Source organism: Symphalangus syndactylus, chromosome 3, assembly GCF_028878055.3.
Source record: "Symphalangus syndactylus isolate Jambi chromosome 3, NHGRI_mSymSyn1-v2.1_pri, whole genome shotgun sequence".
Lineage (NCBI taxonomy): Eukaryota > Metazoa > Chordata > Mammalia > Primates > Hylobatidae > Symphalangus > Symphalangus syndactylus.
The window spans coordinates 72,092,528-72,113,931 of NC_072425.2; the positions used below are offsets into that span (position 1 = coordinate 72,092,528).

At 41.9% G+C, this 21,404-nt stretch overlaps 1 protein-coding gene across 3 annotated transcripts; it reads left to right on the top strand.

Moving 5' to 3' along the window:
• Window positions 1-10,256: 10,256 nt before the first annotated feature.
• Window positions 10,257-21,031, top strand: ZFAND5 (zinc finger AN1-type containing 5). 3 transcript variants are annotated; one of them, XM_055272253.2, is made up of 7 exons: window positions 10,293-10,855; window positions 11,920-12,058; window positions 14,709-14,868; window positions 15,269-15,380; window positions 15,969-16,072; window positions 18,442-18,567; window positions 19,385-21,031. In XM_055272253.2, exons 3-7 carry the CDS (start codon window positions 14,718-14,720, stop codon window positions 19,531-19,533), a joined length of 642 nt encoding a protein of 213 aa, XP_055128228.1. In that variant the 5' UTR covers window positions 10,293-10,855; window positions 11,920-12,058; window positions 14,709-14,717; the 3' UTR covers window positions 19,534-21,031. The 3 variants fall into 3 exon arrangements, with proteins under 3 accessions (XP_055128227.1, XP_055128228.1, XP_063493080.1); XM_063637010.1 differs by lacking the exon at window positions 10,293-10,855 and adding an exon at window positions 11,015-11,073; XM_055272252.2 differs by lacking the exon at window positions 11,920-12,058 and having other exon boundaries at window positions 10,257-10,855.
• Window positions 21,032-21,404: the final 373 nt, after the last annotated feature.

Genomic DNA, 21,404 nt, shown 5'->3' on the forward strand with positions numbered 1-21,404 from the left:
ACTCTGTCTGGAAAAAAAAAAAAAAAAATCTCGCCACTGCATTCCAGCCTGGGTGACAAAGTGAGACTCCGTCTGGAAAAAAAACAAAAACAAAAACAAAAAAAAACACAAAAACCTAACAATCTCTTATTCTTTTTCAATTTTGTATTATCCAAGCACTTAACAGACCTAATTGTTTTTTAATTTGTGGGGTGACAATAAAAGCTTGTCTGAATTTGAGGGATCTCACTTATTTCTTTATTTTTAATAATAGACTATTTTTAAGAGCCATTTTAGGTTCACAGCAAAATTGAGAGAAAGGTACAGAGATTTCCCATATACACCTGCCTCCACACACACATGGGCTTCCCCATTATCAACATCCCATAGAGTGGCATGTTTGTTACAACTGATGAACCTACATTGACCCATTATTATCATTCAAAGTCCTTAGTTTAAAGTAGGGTTCACTCTTGGTGTTGTACGTTCTGTGGGTTTGGATAAATTGATCATGACATGTAGCCACCACTATAGTATCACACAGAGTAGTTTCTCTACTATAAAAATCCTCTGTGCTCTGCATATTCCTCCCTCTTTCCCCTCTATCCCCTGGCAACCACTTGATCCTTTTACTGTTTCCATAGTTTTGCCTTTTTCAGGGTGTCATATAGTTGAAATTAATAGTATGTACTTTTCAGACTGGCTTCTTTTAGGTTTTTTTGAGACAGAGTCTCACTCTGTTGCCAGGCTGGAGCGCAGTGGTGTGATCTCGGCTCACTGCAACCTCTGCCTCCCCGGTTCAAGCAATTCTACTGCCTCAACCTCCCGAGTAGCTGGGACTACAGGCGTGCGCCAACCACGTCCAGCTAATTTTTGTATTTTTAGTAGAGATGAGGTTTCACTATGTTGGCCAGGATGGTCTCAATCTCTTGACCTCGTGATCCACCCACCTCAGCCTCCCAAGTGCTGGGATTACAGGCGTGAGCCACCACACCCGGACCTCAGACTGGCTTCTTCCACTTAGTAATATGCATTCAAGTTTTCCATGTCTTTTCATGGCCTAATAACGCATTTATTTTAGCACTGAATAATATTCTATTATCTGGATGTACCACAGTTTATTTCTCCATTCACCTACTGAAGGATATCTTGGTTGCTTTCAAGTTTTGGCAATTATGAATAAAGCTGCTATGAATATCTGTGTGCAAGTTTTTTTGTGGACATGTCTTCAAATCCTTTGGGTAAATACCAAGGAGTGTGACTGCTGGATCATACAGTAAGAGTATGTTTAACTTCATAAAAAATCATCAAACTGCCTTCCGAAGTGACTGTACCATTTTGCAGTCCCAACAACAATGAATAAGAGTTTCTGTTGCTTCGCATCCTCACCAGCATTTGGTGTTGCTTGTTTTCTGGATTTTGGCCATTCTAATAGGTACATAGTGGTATCTCATTGTTGCTTTAATTTGCATTTCCCTGATGACATATAATGTGAAGCATCTTTTTTTTTTTTTGAGACAGAGTCTCGCTCTGTCACCCAAGCTGGAGTGCAGTGGCACGATCTCGGCTCACTGCAAGCTCCACCTCCTGGGTTCATGCCATTCTCCTGCCTCAGCCTCTGGAGTAGCTGGGACTACAGGCACCCGCCACCATGCCCAGATAATTTTTTTGTGTTTTTTAGTGGAGACATGGTTTCACTGTGTCAGCCAGGATGGTCTCGACCTTCTGACCTCGTGATCCTCCCGCCTCGGCCTCCCAAAGTGCTGGGATTACAGGCGTGAGCCACCGTGCCCGGCCTATGTGAAGCATCTTTTTATATGCTTATTTGTCATCTGTATATCTTCTTTGGTGAAGCTAATGTTTTTATTTGTCCTGCTTCAGTTTATCACTTTTAATTTTTCAATAAAAAGAATTTTCCCTTACATATTTACATGCTTCACATTTAGAGTTGGTCATGATGTTGTAAGTTATAATACAAAAACAACTTAAATCAGTCATATACCAGGATCTGAAGTACTGGCTCTGAAATTCCCAGGTTCAAACTTTATCTTGTTCATTCTAGAGCCATTGATCCACATGGAATAAATATAAATTCATATCTATTTCTAGATATTTATTCACTACTCCCACTTATTCACTACCTAACAATAGTAGTGGTTAGCTATAAATTTCTCTTCCAATGACAGAGCATAACTTCAGTATGCAAAGACAAACAGAAAAAAAGAAGAGTTTTCTGGATTAAGTTGAAAAATGTTTATAAGTAAAATTTTAAAAATAGATATATCTTTGTCAACTGGGTGTGGTGGCTCACGCCTGTAATCCTAGCACTTTGGGAGACTCAGGCGTGTGGACAACTTGAGGCCAGGGAGTTTGAGACTAGCCTGGCCAACATAGTGAAACCTGTCTCTATTAAAAATACAAAAGTTAGCCAAGCAAGGTGGTGCATGCCTATAATCCCAGCTACTGGGAAGGCTGAGGTGTGAGAATCTCTTGAGTCCAGAACGAGGAGGCTGGTTGCAGTGAGCCGAGATCATGCCACTGCACTCCAGCCTGAGTGACAGAGTGAGACTGTCTCAAAATAAATAAATAAGTAAATACAAATAGCTATATCTTTGTAAGTGAAAAATTCATAAATGAACCATTTATAAGCCAAGGGATAAGTACAGATACTCATTCCTTTGAGTACTTCATTTGAATCTATGAAGGTGGGTAAAGTCGCTCTGAGAGAGTACGAGCAGTGAAAAAACAAAGAGTGCCCGGGACCTAGACGTAAAAAATGCCAACATTTAGGAGATGGACAGATAAGCTGGAGCTAGCAAAAGAGACAGAAGTTGCCTGTTAGAGATCGCTGGGTGAGGTGAGCGATACACAAGATAAGAATGGTATGGCCGGGCACAGTGGCTCATGCCTGTAATCCCAGCACTTTGGGAGGCCAAGGCGGGCAGATCACGAGGTCAGGAGATCCAGACCACCCTGGCTAACATGGTGAAATCCTGTCTCTACTAAAAATACAAAAAAATTAGCTGGGCATGGTGGCATGCCCCTATAGTCCCAGCTACTCGGGAAGCTGAGGCGGGAGAATTTCTTGAACCCAGGAGGCAGAGGTTGCAGCGAGCTAAGATCATGCCACTGCACTCCAGCCTGGGCAACAGAGCGAGACTCTGTCTCAGAAAAAAAAAAAAAAAAAGAATGGTTAACTTTCTAGGCTTCGCGCCATGGTTCACACCTGTAATCCATCTGCCAAAGCAGGCAGATTGCTTGAGCTCAGGAGTTGAGACCAGCCTGGGCAACATGGTGAAACCCATCTCTACCAAAAATACAAATAATTAGCTGGGCACGTGTCTGTGGTCCCAGCTACTCCAGAGGATAAGGTGGGAGGATTGCTTGAGCCTGGGAGGCAGAAGTTGCAGTGAGCCGAGATCACGCCACGGCACTCCAGCTTGGGTGACAAATTGAGACTCCCTCTCAGAAAAAAAAAAAAAAGTTAACATTCTAATGGTAAATATAATTATGAAATAAATTTAAAGGGGGAAGTGATCCTGAAGAGGCAACGAACACTGTGCCAAAGAACAGAAGCTTGTACTCTCACTAGATATATGACAATGGACAGGATATATAACTTTGCCCTGAGCCTCAGTCAGTCAACTCCTCCAGCAAAAGGAGAGATAAGAGTTATCTCAATAGGCTATTGTGAGAATTTATCAAATTAATACATTTGAATATACACTGTACATGGAAAAACATTACACAAACTTAAGATACTTGCCTTGGCTCTCTGCCTAGAACTTAGATTGCTCCAGGACAGAGGCCCACCCTACCCACTTTTCTCATGCTAGTCTTCTGTCTGAATCCTGACCTCCCTAATGGTTTCTACCTTTTTTTCTGCTGGCTAATAGGGCCTTAGGAACAATTGCCTCCTGCCTAAGCTTTATACCAGCATAGCTGCTGGGCTCTAACTGAATCACTGACATGATTCCTGTCTTCCTGGCCAACCCCACCACCCGTGAACCCAGGTTATGATATGCTCCAAAGTATTGTTTCTTTTTCTTTTCTTTTCTTTTCTTTTCTTTTTTTTTTTTTTTTTTGAGAGGGAGTCTTGCTCTGTCACCCAGACTGGAGTGCAGTGGCACAATCTCAGCTCACTGCAACCTCTACCTCCTGGGTTCAAGCGATTCTCATGCCTCAGCCTCCGGAGTAGCTGGGATTACAGCCACACACCACGACGCCCAGCTAATTTTCTTTTCTTTTTTTTTTTTCTTTTTTTTCTGAGAGGGAGTCTCACTCTGTCGCCCAGGCTGGAGTGCAGTGGCACGATCTCGGCTCACTGCAAACTCCATCTCCCAGGTGATTCTCCTGCCTTAGCCTCCCAAGTAGCTGGGATTACAGGCATCTGCCACCACACCTGGCTAATTTTTGTATTTTTAGTAGAGACGGGGTTTCACCATGTTGGCCAGGCTGGTCTTGAACTCCTAACCTCAGCTGATCCGCCCACCTCGGCCTCCCAAAGTGCGGTGATTACAGGTGTGAGCCACCACGCCCAGCCTTAATTTTTGTATTTTAAATAGAGATGAGGTTTCACCATGTTGGCCAGGCTGGTCTCGAACTCCTAACCTCAGGTTATCACCTGCCTCAGGTGATCCGCCATGTTGGCCAGGTTGGTCTCGAACTCCTGATCTCAGATGATCCTCCTGCCTCCCAAAGTGCGGGGATTACAGACGTGAATCACCTCACCCAGTCCCAAAGTATTGTTTCTGAGACAATCACAGAGCTAACTACTGAGATTAACACCCCACACCTAGCTTGTTCAATAACAAAAATTTCTTAAGAGTTCTTGAGACCAAAATATTTTGTTTCTTAAAAGGTGATGTTTACAACAAAACATATATACATAGTAAATCATCAGTTTCCTTCAATCTAAGTTCTTGATTTACATAAACGATTAGGCAGGCCCAGCTCGATGGCTCAAGCCTTTAATCCCAGAAGTTTGGGAGGCCGAGGTGGGCGGATCACCTGAAGTCAGGAGTTCAAGACCAGACTGCCTAACATGGTGAAACCCCGTCTCTACTAAAAACACAAAAACTAGCCAGGGGTGGTGGCAGGCGCCTATAATCCCAGCTACTAGGGAGGCTGAGGCAGGAGAATCGCTTGAACCTGGGAGGTGGAGGTTGCAGTGAGCCGAGATCATGCCACTGCATTCCAGCCTGGGCGACGAAAGAGAAACTCCATCTCAAAAAAAAAAAAATTAAAAACAATAAGGGCTTTTTGTTTTTCAAATAGTCTCAAAAATTGTTTAATGCTATGTTGATAGTATCTAGATTGTGTCAGAAAGTCTGCTCTAACCTGGTAAGATATCTATGTCTTTTATTTGAAGATTCTTTGATCAAGTTATTTTCAGAGAAAATAAGAATTTTAATTTACCAAAAGGTCTATATAATGAAATTGCTACTCGCTTTATCAATTTCTTATTTATCTATTTATTTTTAATTTTTTTTGAGACAGAGTCTTGCCTGTCGCCTAGGCTGGAATGCAGTGGCATAATCTCAGCTCACTGCAACCTCCGCCTCCCAGGTTCAAGCGATTCTCAGCCTCTGGAGTAGCTGGGACTACAGGCACCCGCCAACACACCTGGCTAATTTTTTGTATTTTTAGTAGAGACAGGGTTTCACCATATTAGCCAGGATGGTCTCCCATCTCCTGACCTCGTGATCTGCCCATCTCGGCCTCCCAGACTGCTGGGATTACAGGCGTGAGCCACCGCGCCCAGCCTTAATTTTTAAATTAGTGGATTTGCTCTAAATACAATACTGTAATCCTTTTAGCCAATTATTTTGAAAATACTTTTATAAAACGGTCTCTTTACCTTGATCTTTGAAACCTTTGAAATCTGGGAAGGGTCTGGGAACGAAAGGGAGAAAGGGCACTATGTGAACGTCCAGTGACACATCAAAGTTTTGTGCTTTTTGTGTGTGTGTGGGGGGGTTTTGTTTGTTTGTTTGTTTTGAGAAGCAGTTTCACTCTTGTTGCCCAGGCTGGAGAGCAATGGTGTGATCTTGGCTGACCGCAACCTCCACCTCCCGGGTTCAAGCAATTCTCCTGCCTCAGCCTCCGGAGTAGCTGGGATTACAGGCACCCGCCACCACACCCGGCTAATTTTGTATTTTTAGTAGAGACGGCGTTTCACCATGTTGGTCAGGCTGGTCTCAAACTCCTGACCTCAGGTGATCCGCCCACCTCAGCCTCCCAAAGTGCTGGGATTACAGGCATGAGCCACCACACCCGGCCACTCCAAAGTTTTTAAGACCCTAGAGGCCGGGCGTGGTGGCTCACGCTTGTAATCCCAGCACTTTGGGAGGCCGAGGCGGGCGGATCACGAGGTCAGGAGATCGAGACCACGGTGAAACCCCGTCTCTACTAAAAATACAAAAAAAAAATTAGCCGGGCGTGGTGGCGGGCGCCTGTAGTCCCAGCTACTCGGAGAGGCTGAGGCAGGAGAATGGCGGGAACCCGGGAGGCGGAGCTTGCAGTGAGCCGAGATTGCGCCACTGCACTCCAGCCTGGGCGACAGAGCGAGACTCCGTCTCAAAAAAAAAAAAAAAAAAAAAAAAAATGACCCTAGAAAAGGCTTTGTGCTTCACCAGGTTCTACTCAAACACAGACAGAGAATGAATAGTTACCTATGATCGAGTATTATAATAATGTCATAGCAGCAATTCTTGTCTCCATAATAGGAAGTTATATGTCAAGATAAAATAACTTCAGGTCTTTTACATTTTACAGTGGACTAATAACTTATATTGCTATTTTTAAGGGATGTCAGTTTTCACTTTCTAAGAAATTTAATTACATTTGCTCTTCTCCCATCATCAATCCCCTTTCCAGGCCATCCCTAGTTTACAAAGAAAAGTGTAAGAGAACCTGCAATGACTTTACCTGAGTTCTTAAGCAGACTACCAGGTTACCTACTTTAAGGAAATAAGCCTGGCTCCTTTGGCCATGGGGATGGTTGGAACTCAGACCTAGGTGAGTTTTCAAGATCCATTATCATTGGTTATATGCTCCCATAGCATTCTATGCTTTTCTTTCAAAATATTTACCAGTTCATAATTATGTATTATATGATAACATCTTTCTCCCCCACATCACAATAAGATTCATGAGAACAGGGTAACATCTTTTTTTTTACATGAATGTATATCCCAGCACCAAGTTAAGTGAGTGCCTGGAAAGTAGCAAATATGCAAAACTTTCTTTTTTTTTTTTTTTTTTTTGACAGAGTCTCGCTCTGTTATCCCAGGCTGGAGCACAGTGGCGCAATCTCGGCTCACTGCAACCTCCGCCTCCCCAGCTCAAGTGATTCTCCTGCCTCAGTCTCCCAAGTAGCTGGGACTACAGGCACCCGCCACTCGCCTAGCTAATTTTTGTAGTTTTAGTAGAGACAGGGTTTGGCCATGTTGGCCAGGCTGGTCTTCAATTCCTGACCTCAGGTAATCCGTCTGCCTCTGCCTTCCAAAGTGCTGGGATTATAGGCGTGAGCCACCACACCTAACCAATATCACATTTTGAGCACGACCAATTTTGCTCATTATCTGTTTTTTTGTTTGTTTGTTTTGTTTTTGAGACGGAATCTCATTTTGTCACCAGGCTAGAGTGCAGTGGCGTGATCTCTGCTCACTGCAACCTCTGTCTCCTGGGTTCAAGTGATTCTCCTGCCTCAGTCTCCCGAGTAGCTAGGACTACAGGCACGCACCAACATGCCCAGCTAATTTTTGTATATTTTTTAGTAAAGACAGGGTTTCACCATGTTGGTCAGGACGGTTTCAATCTCTTGACCTCATGATCCGCCCCCCTTGGCCTCCCAAAGTGCTGGGATTACAGGCGTGAGCCACCATGCCTGGCTACTCATTATCTTTTTTACAGAGGTTGGTTTCAGGCCAAAGTTGACCTTCCCTAATGACTACAGAGCAAAGGCCTTTGGCATGTTGTATTAGAAGCATTCTCTTATATATTCTGTGTTTAACAATTCAGTTTGTCTTTGGAGTGCAAGTGAAAACTTAAAATATAAGAAAACAAAAATAAAACAAAAACCTTCTTAGAAGTATATCCCTTAAACTGTTACACCAGTAATATGAGACTTTGTTTAAAAAAAAACTTTTCCCTTTCAGATGGTGTGAGCCATCTGAAAAAAAGAGGGGTCACTTGATGCCACGGTAGGGTTAAGTCAATAGTTTTCAAACTTGTGTATGCATCAGAATCACCTGGAGGACTTATTAAGCCACAGACGGCTGTGCTAACCCCTAGTTTGTGACTCCACAGGTTTGGTGCTGGGGCCTGAGAACCTGTATTTCTACTAAGTTCCCAGGTGATGCTGCTGCCGCTAGTCTGGAGATCACACTTTGAGAACCACTAGAAAACAGCTGCTGAAAAGAAATCTTGGTATGTTTAGGTCCAATACCTGCAACATTCTTGGCTGAAACAGTCTCAGAGAAAATTATAAATGGGTGATAGAGAAGATGAATTATCAGAAGGTGACATAATATTATGGAATACACTATTCAATAATGAGCTTGCCTCATTACCCTTAGACTTTTTTTAAAGTATGCTTCTTCAGGAATTATCTTGTTTCACTCATTATAACTCCAATTCTAGAGAGCAAAAAAAAAAAAAAAAATTCAAGTTAAAATTTAAGTTATTTTTGTTCTCAATAATAATCACCTCCATTGCCTCTCTGCCCTTCAGTGCCCTGGGCAAGCCTCTTTAGTCATTGTTCCTTTATCTGTAGAAAGGGACATGATAATAGTACCTATCTCAGTGAATTGCTGTGAGGATAAAATGAGACCCTAAATGGAAAATAGTTGGCACTGAAAATGGCCTGTAAATGGTAGCTGCTTTTTTTTTTCTTTTTTTTTTTTTTTTTTACTAATTCATCTACTAATTTAAGGAAATAAATTGTAATGGTCGTGGGACCAGTGACCCAAACTACTTAAATCTCTAATACATTAATTGATCACAGTAATAAACCCGAATTTGTTCAAAACAAAACAAAAGGTTGTTATGCTCCAGGTATTTTGCTAACTGTGGCGGAGAACTGTTTGATTTGGCAGTGTTGGCTCAAGCTATCAGTACAGCATTCCCCCAAATACAGATTATAAATAAGGACCACCTGAAGCGCAATATGGGCCACCCCCACCCCAGAACAACCAAAACCATAACCAGGGGAGATGCGTAGGAATCTTTAATAACCCCAGGTGATTTTTTTTCTGATTACCAACTTTGAGAAACGCTGAAGGGACTTCTTCTCCATTCTATATGTGGCTAATATAAACCCTAAACATCATTTCTATGTATTAGTCAGACCGTTGTTTACTAGAAAATTTCAGAAGTCCTTTCCGACTTAGTAATTTTGTTATTTTGAGTTGAACTGAAATTCACTTGGAGCGGTCAGTTGAAAATGTTTTTTCTTTATGCTCTGAAAAGGTTCCCAGTGTTCCGGGTAAAGTCATCCTTTCACCCATGGGGGACCTGTGCCTCGTGCCTGAACTGCCCGCCTAGTACCTCCCCCCTTGAACTTCCTCCCGCAAGCCTCCTCCTCCCGCTTCATCTGGGCCTCAGGTCTAGCTTGTTTTGTCCCTTCGCGGCATTTGAGTAGAACATTTGGTGCTTTCCCAGTTCAGGACGCTTTGCTGGAATCGTCAATTTCCAGGGATTTTACAGGCTGGCCAAAACAGTTTGTTCAGAACAGCGCCGCCGGGGCATTGGCAGCCCTGGGCGGCCGCGCGTTTCCTTACTCTGCACAACCACCCGTGACCTTGGGCGAGCAAACGCGCACCGCCAGCTGCGTCAAGGCCACGCTCGGGCTGGACTTCGGAGCTCAAAATGGGTGTGGGGAGTGAGGAGGTTTCATAAACAGAAAAGACCTCGAAGCCATAAGGCAGTTCTTTTCCTTTTCTGGGGGTGAATCCTTACGATTCTTGGGGGAGGGAATGTCTGCCCAGGGCTGGAGACAAAGCGTGAGAACTAGGATGGCGAAAAACGGGTTTGAATGAGAAAATCCGAAGGAGGGAGGCTGAGGGCGGACAATTCGGTTAAAAATAGAAACGCATCCTCCACGGGACTCGCTCTTCCCAGCTCCACCCTAGGGGCCGACTGCCAGGCCAGTGGCTGGGCTCCGCGAGAAGGCACAGAAACCCGTCTCGGCCCCGCCTCCCGGACCTACTGACAGGGCACCGGGGGCGTGGCCTCGGGCCCGCGACGTCACCGCGCTCCCCGCCGCCGCCGCCGTCGGGGTTTTCGCTGACGCACGCGTCCCGCCCCCTCCCCCTCTTTTTCCTCACAGCCCGGGCGCCGGGCGGCAAGCGCGTTAGTCGGCCGGGACGCGGAGCTGTGTGCATCTCCTACGCGGGCTCGCTAGCTCCTGGGAGCCGCGCAGCTTCCCCGGCGGTGGCAGGAGCGGCGAAGAGCGCCATCAGCGGGCCCTTACGGCCCCAGGCCTCGCGGCGCGCGCTCCGCTCGCTCTCCTAGTCCACCCAACCTGCGGCCTGTGGAGGCGTGAGGCGACTACGGGCGAGCGCCTCGAGCAGCGTTAGCCGCTGCGGCCTCCGGTCCTCCCTCCGCCTCCTCCTCTGCCCCCCCCTCGCTTCCCTCCTCCCACTTCCCGAGCTCCGGCGTGTCCCGGCCACGCTCGGCGCTGCTGCAGGAACAAAGGAAGACCCCGCGGCGGCGGCGGCGGCGGCGCCACCTCCGCCTGCGGCTCCGACCCGCTCCCGGCCCGCGGCGGCGGCACCAGGGCGTCCGGCTCAGCCTTCCCGGAGGCCTCGGCCCGGCCTCATCGTGCCGGCTTCGCGCGCGAACCCGGCTTTCGCATTTGGGACCCCACAGGGTGAGTGATACGGGGCTGGGGGTGGGAGCCGGGCTCCTTGTTGCCGGGCCGGAGGCGGGAGTGAAGGGACCGGGGCGCCGCGGGCCAACGGCGAAGCCGGAGCAGGCCGCGGATGGCGGCGTCCGGGGGAGGGGAGCCCGCCCGCCAGCCCAGGAAGCACAAAGACGGAGGCGTCATCCTGTCGTCGTGGCCCGAGACCTGGCTCGCTCCACAGCACGGTCGGGAAACAATGCACGGCGTGCCGCCTCTGCGGGGCCGGCCTCTAGGCCGCTCGCCTCCCGCCCGGCCGCCCTCGGCGGCGGCGCCCGGCGTGGGCACCACGATCCAGAGAAACAAAGAGGCCGAGGCGGCGGCCGCGCCCCCTGCCCGCTGCGGCCCCCCCTACCTCTCCCCTCAGAAGAGCCGTTCGAGGTCGAGGGTCGGGGATCGGCGTGGGGCCTGCAGACGAAGGGCCGGCCGGGCCTGCTGAGCGGCTGTTCTGCATGACTCAGTGGTTTTTGGAGAGGGCCCTGCTGGGCTTTACTGAGTGAGGCCTTTGCTTGGAGGGGGATGGGGGATCAGTGGGACCCGAACTTGTTCCAGAATCCATTGGAACATGGGGCCGGGGCTTCTTGACGTCGCTGCGTTTCTACCCTGAGATCCGTTTTCATGGAGGAAATGGAGCACCTTCTCCTTTGTTTGGTGCATTTAGGCTGATGAATGTGAAATTTTTTGCTTGCTTTCCACGCACTCCGTGGAGCTGTGTTTTCGGGGAAGGGTCGGGTTATATCTTCATTGATTGAATGTCTCCTAAGGGATAGCATCTAAGGAGATACTAAGATAAAAGAACATATAGGTCACACATCCCCGTTCTTAAACCTGGGATTTAGATACAGACTTCTAAAAACATAAACGAATGTATTTTACTCCTTATTTTTAGGGTTTTTTTTAAAAAGTAGGCTTTCAGAACTCAATTGGTGAAAATATCGCAATTTTATCTTTGAAGTTTTTCTTAAAATGTTTCCCCACGCCCCCCTAAAAAATCAAGGATTCGTTGTAGTTCTCTCCTGTTTTCTATCTCCCAGGCCCTGAAAAGGAGCCTTTAAAAGTCAATTCTACTCCATTTGGCAAAGAGGGAACTGAAATCTGGAAAGTAAGGACTTGCCCAAGGTCACTGACTTAGTGGCAGACTAGAGACTTGACCTCTCAGGTCTGCATTCCCAGGTGAGTGGGAATTCATGCCATCTCATCATATCATGTGCACTTGGAAGAACTGTATTCCATAGGTGTAAAAGCTCTTTGTTCAGAATTGGAATTGGAGAATTGTTCAGTTACACTCAGGTGTTTTTTTAAGCTGTAAGTTAGAGGAAGCCATAAACTTTATAAAATCTGCATTCTAGCTATACCTGATAGAGCTGACACGTGCATGCTCAAGTTGCTAATTACTTTAAAGGCAATAAATAGTAATGGTGTTTTTTTCTAAAATACAAGGGGAATGCAATACCTAATGGGAACACACATCCCCCACTTCATCCCCTAAATCCTTACTAAATGAGGATTCTTTTTTACGCTGTCTCCACTGTGCTTAGTTTTTTTATAAACAACCTTGACCATTTTAGCTTTGAGTGACTATGCTTTCATCTTCTAGATTGAGATTGTTCTGTAGTTTTTCCTACATTAGGAAAAAACTAGCAGTCCTTTTTTTGTTTTCTTATGTTAGATATATGAACGCTGCATCCTTAGTTCTTGGGGTTGTGTAGGAGTCGGCAGGCTTTGAGATATAAATAGAAGCTGATTTCAGAGGCCCCTGTTGACTAGGCTTTATGTGAGAGCCTCCATCCAGCTCAGCTTGTCACATTGCAGCCTTGTGACAGGCTGAAGCGCCCTCCCATGTGATCTAAGCTTCTGAGAAATATTAAAGCAAGCTGTGCACATGTGATGGCATTTAAAAGCTGGCTTTCTAGGGGAAAAAAATCTAAAAGATGGGAACCCATGTAGAAGACTCATGTCCTGGTACTTGTGTGTCTCGCAGTTGAAGGTTATTTACAATGAAATGAAGGTAGACATGTTCTCTGAAGGAAAGTTGGAATACTTTGTTATCTCTAAGTGTGTGAAATGTTTAGATGGAGTATCCTCCATTTTATTTATCTAAAACAAAGATTTTAAGAATCAGATTAACTAAAATTACTTAGGTTGATCGCTTGGCCTTAAACTTAAAAGCCAATGTCAGATGAGACTGGGCCTCAGTGTAGAAAATGTAAGCTAGCACACTTAAACTGGTTTCAAGGAATGACCCAACCTTCATGCATAGGGCAAACATTCACACGTTTTGTGCGTGGTGGGCATGCAAATATATACAGATTTATCATTTGAAAGCAGTTTTTGCTCCTATTATGCTCATTTAAAAACCCAGCTGAAAGTGTTTATTAATAAACTTCCTAAGTGATGTTGAAATGTTTACACTACCCTGCTCCAAAGTGAGTCAGCTAAATTCCAGTTAATATTTAAAGAGACAGTGTCAACTAAATACTGTTGTTCAAAGTAAGTTGTGGATCTTGGTCACTCCATACAAGCTAGATTGTCTTAATATTTGTATGGTGCACTTCTACTTACAAAAGGGGATAAAATGTTTGGGGAATAATTACCAGGGTTCTGGCCAGGTCAAAATTGGTTAGTCCCCTTTTCCCATCTTCTAATTTTGGTAGTTAGTACTTGTTAAAACATCATTTTTTAATAACTCACTAAAAAGTGTATTCTAATATGTAGTTGGAAAAAATGACTGTGACCACAAGTTACAGCACACAAATTTTCCTTTAAGCAAATGCTCTCAAATATGCTTTTTGTACATATGCTTATACATATTTAAGATGACATGAAAACCCTCCACAACTTTATTTTAAAATAATTTTTCTTGAATATGTATTTTCTCATCCAGAGGAAAACTTATTAATAATTTAGCACAGCGTTTTAACAAGACTTTCAGAAAAGCAAATCTTCCTTGCAAACAAATGCTTGCTATGTGAAGCTTTTTCTGGTAACCCAGCATTGAATATTAACCATTACTAAAGGTTATGTATATATATTCACTTTAATATATTGAATTTGAGCTTGGAACGGTTTTATTATTTTCTGGTATGAGGAAGACAAGCACTTGTTAAAATTAATAGTGCCTTTGGCTAAGAAATCTGGTTCATAATTTGTGTATTGCAGATTCCTAGGCACTGGCTTTAACATACTCTGAAACTTCAAATGGAGAACGTAAAAGGAGTTTCGTAAACCGGCTGACCCTAAATTCTTAAGAGATTTACTTGTTGGTTCCAAGGTAGCAGGAAGGGCTACCAGTTCTCTTTTCAGCCTTATATAAAGATGTTTCAGCATTAAAAAGTACAGATGCTCTGCCTCAGCAGAATTGTCAAATTACTGATGAAGCCCAGATATGTGCAGGTGTTTTAAGAAAACTTTATTCATCCAGTTTAAAGAACCACCTATAAATATCAAGTCAGTGATAACTGTGATTAGCAATTAAGTAAGTGCAGCAGAGTCAAAAGTTACTTAAAGATACCAGTTTCCCAAATTGATTAAAACATAACCCTGAGAGCTAGCAGACCTTTTCATAAATTGAAACCAAGAATAGTGATAGGTAAAAATACCCTAATTGATAAAATTTCTTTTTGGGTTTTTTTTGGCCCTAAAGCAGTTTGCTTTTATAGAGGCAACAAAATATTGATAATTATCTCTGCCCACCCTTTTTAATGATTAACATTTAATGGGCTTTTGTTAAAACTTGTGTAGAAATTACAACGGTATACCGATGATTGTATTAGACTATATTTTGGTGATAACACTAATTTCTGAAATTTTGTTTCGTCTATAGCAGAAAAATATGGCTCAGGAGACTAACCAGACCCCGGGGCCCATGCTGTGTAGCACAGGATGTGGCTTTTATGGAAATCCTAGGACAAATGGAATGTGTTCAGTTTGCTACAAAGAACATCTTCAGAGGCAGCAGAATAGTGGCAGAATGAGCCCAATGGGTAAGTTATTTCCAAGGAAAAACACATTTGAAGAACTGGTGGACAGAAAATATAGAACCAAGAATTGGGGCTGAGAATGCTGAAAGCCCATGGAGAGAACACCTGACAAGAGCTTGGAATTCAAGCAACAGCCCAGGTGCTTGACATGACTGATCAGGAATGAATGACTATCTACAAGCATCTTCTAGCTTTTCAGTTTTCTTTTTTGAGGTTATTTTGTTTCACACTTGTGTTCATTGGATTTTTAAATATTTTTTTGTTTGGATACTCAAGTGTAGGATTACAGCACAGTGAATGCTTATATCACTAACCTAATTAAATGCAAGTATTTGTTACGTCTTGATACTAAGTGAGTTTTTGTAGTGTTCATTGGTTCCTTACAAATCCTTTTTTAAAATAGGGACAGCTAGTGGTTCCAACAGTCCTACCTCAGATTCTGCATCTGTACAGAGAGCAGACACTAGCTTAAACAACTGTGAAGGTGCTGCTGGCAGCGCATCTGAAAAATCAAGGTAAGATTGAACGTTCAGAGTTTTTATGATATTACAAAGAGGAAACCAAGATGTCTGTACTAGTCCGATAATGAAGAAGTTAATGGATGCCCTTGGCTTTGCAATCGAGGATTTCAGTGTCTTAATACATGACTCTTAAGTCATTGAGTAAAGATGTATATTACACCTGACTCCCTAACCCCCTCAAGGATACTGTGTTGGAAATGCTGTGCTTTTTTATTTCTTTGTAATTGAGGTTTAGGGATTGTCGAGTGAGACTGTAGACTGTATTATTGGGCCAAACAAGATGTTTTGGCAGAGCTGCCCTTTTGCCCTTAAACAAGTTACACGCACAGCTAAAAACCCCTAGCTGGTTGTAGAATATGGTAACCCATACAAAATGCAGGCTCAAGTTGATGAGCCATTTATCAAACTTTTTTCTCAACCATTTATGCTGGGCATCCAATATTTTTCTTAAATTTTAGGTTATCTAGCTCCATTTGCCCATTTTGGAAATATTATATAATTTAAAGTTGAACTGACAACCTATTCATTGTCTCAAGAAGTACCCTTAACACCTTTAAAAATTGTTTGCTTGAACTCAAATAGAAATGTGCCTGTGGCTGCCTTGCCTGTAACTCAGCAAATGACAGAAATGAGCATTTCAAGAGAGGACAAAATAACTACCCCGAAAACAGAGGTGTCAGAGCCAGGTATGTTTTTCATTTAATACTTGTTCAGTTCTGAATTTGATAGTGCAAGAAATGGCTGGTGGGGGGATTCTTTCCTTTCCATTGAAGGACCAAAGAGGAGGGAGAGCCATAAAATACAGGCCAAGCAAAGAACTACTATCTTTAAAAGTATCTTGAAGAGTATGAGTATCTTGAAGTGTAAAATAGTGATATTTATTCTCAGTTTCTTCTCTGCTCATCCCCTGAACTACCCTTGTGCATAATGGGCAAAGTCTGTAATCTGGAGATTGGATGTGTTAAAAACTTGATGAAGTTAAATTTCAAGGTTATAAAGAATAATTTTATAACCAAAAGCAGTAACTTTAGTTTTGATATTGTCAATGTCGTAGAAAACTTTTAAGAACAACATATTTGAACACTGAAACTTGTTTGAAGTACAATATTCCTATCATATATTTTGTGGGAGTTTAAAACTCAGTGTGGAAAGGCATTTTGGTTTTCGTGAGATATGGTGACTTTGGAAACTTTCCTTATATAGCACAACCAGAAGTGCCCTGATGGTGCAAGAAGACTGACTTGAATTACCTGTACTAGGCCCTAGAACAAAAAGATTTCTGTGCTTTATATAGTGCATGTAGCTTATTTGATCAATTTGTTCTTTTTTGGCAGAGTGCTGATTAAATGCAATATAAAACTTCTGTTGTGAAAAGATAGTGTCAGTGGTTATACAGTCTGCTTTGGAGGCTGGCTTTTGCTAACAGCAGTCAAGTTCGTTTATTGTATTAATCTTACAAAGTTAAGGCCAAATTCTCAAGTTTGGCAGGTGAATCTATATTTTTCATTTTGAAATGAGCTCCATCCTTAAACTGACCACATTAGTTTGCCCGTGATGCCTTTGTTTGGGTTTTTTTTTTGGTTTTGGTTTTGGTTTTTAAACACAAAATTACTCTGACCTTGGAAGAATAGTCTTGGGTTAGAGCTAGTCTGCATTTATTATTACTTAGTAGGCATTCCGTGGTTCACTGCTATTTGCATTTTCTGTGTCATTTTCTTATTCCCCCTTCTTCCCTTGTCTCAGGAGCCATAGTTCATTTTTCAGGGGTGGCCAAAGAAATGGCTGACACCCTCCCTCTACCCCATACAACTATTCCCCTAGATTATTCTTTATTCTCACGACATCAGGAAAAACATTAATGTTGTCACAGTAGCAGTAGGTGGAATATTGTTCGTTTAGTCTAATATTAGGCTATTTCTCCCAGTAGATTCATTGCTAATGCAATTGAATTATAAATTTGGGCAGAGTTTTAGAGAAAATTGCCATTAAATCAATCAGCTTGCTGTAGGAGCTTATCTATATGCTAATAGCATTGGTGCTGGCATATTTGGGCAGTAATTTCAGCATTGCATACATAAATTTGCTATTGTTAAAACATTTGGATTAATATTAAAACCTGAGTTTATAGTGTTTCAGGTGTAGTTGAATTACATGTAAGCAGATGTAAATTTTGGTATTTTGTTTTAAAGAACTAGTGGCAGTGTGGGCTTTAGTACAGTAATGTATTTTTTGTTCACTGTGAGAAATTTTATTGATGCCATGCGTACACTGAAACTTAAAGCCTTTTTAGGTGGAGAAACGGTGGGACTGTTTGTAGATGCTATCTCTGTCGATAGTGGATGCCTATTTCAGATAAGATTCTTGTTCTGCCTGTGGAATCCTTAATAGTTTAAAATCAATACTTCTCGAGTAGTTTCTAAAGACTGTTTGCCGATCTTTTTTAAAAACCAAGCTTTAAAAAAATCTTTCAAGTCTTCCTATAATGTTTAGTGCACCTGTGAAAATGGTAAAATGATTGTTTTGGAATTTTTGGATCTGACGTTGATTTAGGGATGAATGGTTTGGGTTTCATTTGTCAAAATTTGCTGTTTTTACATATATAGGATTTTTTTTCCTATAAGCATAAAATCAAAGTTGGCTGCTTTTATTTACTGAGATGTAATGAATTTGAACTGCCCTGATTGAAAAGTTTGCATTTAGGAAATTATAACGTGGAAAAACTGAGCATATGATTAACATCTCCCAGCTCTTTAAAACAGAATTAGGATTTTGTTTTTAGTACTGACTGTTACCAGTGTTCTATAGGAATTTCTTGAGTGAAGCGATCATTTTACAAAATTAGAGAAGCAAGTAGTATGGTGATTGGCAGGAATTTCTCAGGTTTGAATTAAGTTCTGATGTTAAAATGGAAGATTCTGTTTAAAGTTTGTATTTTCAAGGAATACTTCTAAACATTTTTATCAGGCATCTTCCTGTTTCTCTTAAGTACTTCCTTTTTTGACTTAAATGTTAGCCAGTGAATGCTTGACAAATTTTGTGTTTCTGTCCTTTTCAGTTGTCACTCAGCCCAGTCCATCAGTTTCTCAGCCCAGTACTTCTCAGAGTGAAGAAAAAGCTCCTGAATTGCCGAAACCAAAGAAAAACAGATGTTTCATGTGCAGAAAGAAAGTTGGTCTTACAGGTATTACAAAACACAAGACAATGTATGTTTTACTCCCTGCAGTTAACAAGGAGCTTTTGGAGACTAGTTGGTCTTACACATTAAAAAAAAAAAAAAAAAAAAAAAGCCTGACTAGCTGTAGTCTAGGAAAGGTGGGGGAGGTGGTATTGGGGTGGAAAGAAGTTGGGTTTTACTTCCATTTGTCTCCTAATCATATAAAACTATTAACTCAGGCCCTCTTATTTTATTAGATTGATAAAAAGTTTTTGTATACCTTGGGAAAATGTTACTGAACTAACAGCGCCACCTACTTTGAGCTATGCAGGGAATGTTCTCAGTGCTTTTTTCTTGTCTCCTTTAAATCTCAGACCTTGATGGTTGTTTTCACTTGAGGAAACATTACTTACGATATGGTAGGACTGTGTTTTGAATCCAGGTTAGCCTAACTCCAGAGCCTGTTGTAAATTTTATCCTGCTTTGCATCTACAGGAGTCGATAGAGAGCACCTGGTAGAAATTAGCTGGCAGACAGCCCATTTTGTTTTCTCCACGTGGTTTGGCTTACCAAACACTTCCCTATTGCCCTTGCAAGGAAAGACTGAACATAGTTATTTGAATTTCTCACCATGTCAAAGGAAGTTAAAAGTTCCTTTTCCAGGTTAATGTGATAGACTCTATAAGAGTTGACTGTCTTATCACCAGGAAGTGGAAGAAAAGAGTTCACTGTCTTTTATGTTACAAAGCAATGAAAATCTGGGCCCTTTTCTATAGTGACTAAGGCTTTTTTTTCTTTTAATTGCCTCAAGTTCTCAAGTGACTCTACTTCTTCGTTTGTACAGGGTTTGACTGCCGATGTGGAAATTTGTTTTGTGGACTTCACCGTTACTCTGACAAGCACAACTGTCCGTATGATTACAAAGCAGAAGCTGCAGCAAAAATCAGAAAAGAGAATCCAGTTGTTGTGGCTGAAAAAATTCAGAGAATATAAATTACTTCTTGTGAAGAGACTGAAACTTTGTTTTTATTTTAATATATCGTAGGAAAACATTAAAGAGCAGATGCATGGCCATTTTTCTTTGATGTTCTCCAGAGTTTTACTTTACACTTGTCTGTCTTATAATTGATATTTTAGGATGTTTGGGTGTTTGTTACAGGCAGAATTGGATAGATACAGCCCTACAAATGTATATGCCCTCCCCTGAAAAAAATTGGATGAAAATCTGCACAGCAAAGTGAAACACACAGATAATAGGAACAAAATAGAGTTCCCATGTGCCAAACAAAATAAATGAAATCTCTGCATGTTTGCAGCATATCTGCCTTTTGGGAATGTAATCAAGGTATAATCTTTGGCTAGTGTTATGTGCCTGTATTTTTTTAAAATGGTACACCAGAAAAGGACTGGCAGTCTACTTCTACCATAGTTAAACTTCACCCTCTTTAATTTCACAACATATTCTTTGGAAGCAGGAAGAAATGCTCATAAAGAGGATCAGACCTTCTTTCCCGTGAAACCAGTATTTGGTGCCATATATAAGCCTGGTTAAATTGGTCATCTAAAACTGTCAAATAAGACATTCTGTGAAAGGTAAACATCGAAACTGATTATAAGTAAAACCATCAAGCCAACAACAGGGTCTTGAGATAATCTTTGAAGCTTATTGTACTGGCCTGCACCAGAAGATGTCTGCATTATTCATTGCTAAAAATGTGTAGCACAGAACTGCACTAGGATTAATTTGTTTACAAGAAGAAATTTAAACTCTACGTTTGGTTTTCACATACAGCAGCTCTACTGAATAACATGCATCTGAATTTTAAGTTGCAAAGGTATCTGAATAGTTAATTTTTCATGTGCATCTTTTGTCGAATGTTTTGGTTCAAGAAAGAATGTTTAAAGCTTTTTAAAAGACTTCAGTTCTTAATGTAACTGTACCCTTCTGCATGGAAAATCATAACCAACATGGCTGCAGTAGACTTCTTAGTGGTATCCAGCACCACTTGCAGAGGGCTGCTTTATCATATTGTACTTGGGTGTAGGACTCTAGTGTTCTTGGGTGTATTGCATGGGCTGCATTATCTACAGCATTGTACAATAACAACTAGAAAAGGCAGTATACTTCACTGATGCTTGTCTGGTAATATCACTTCTGTGTTATAATGGAAGGTTTTTTGTGATGTATGAAACTTGTGTTTTTTATATATAAATGAGTATAGTTAGTGTTGTGGTAATGCCTGTTTTCATCTGTAAATAGTTAAGTATGTACACGAGGCACTACTTCTGATTTATTGCAGTGTTCAGTCCTAGTTTTTACTTTTATTCTTAAAGCATTCAGTTTTGCTTTCAATTTTATGTACCTTAGTTCTGAGTTAGACCTGCAGATGTGTACAGATAGTTCATATTTATGTATTGCACATAATCATGCTATTCAGCATTGATGCTATATTGTATTATGTAAATAATAAAAGCCATGTACAGAGGGAAACTTCACTTGTTCATTGGGTTTTTAAGCCATAGTCCTCAAGGGGGAAAATTAGAAAATGTTACTTTGCATGGCTATATAATTTTTTTTCCTTTGCCATCCTTGAACTTGTTCAAGTGATAATCAAGATATTAGAAGCATTTGCAGGTATGATACTTGATAGTTTATTTTTGAAGAATTCAATAGGCACCTTTGGGATTAAAACTTTTAAAATTTGAGGAGAAAGATGAAACTTGATGGCCTACCCCCCTTCTCCATGTTGTAAAAGATGATGTTTTATGATAATTCTGAAGAAGAAAGTAGGTATGACTTAGTTTACAAAAACAGTTCTGTTTTTATTTCTGTTTTGGGTTTGGCTCTAATACAGAGATGCACC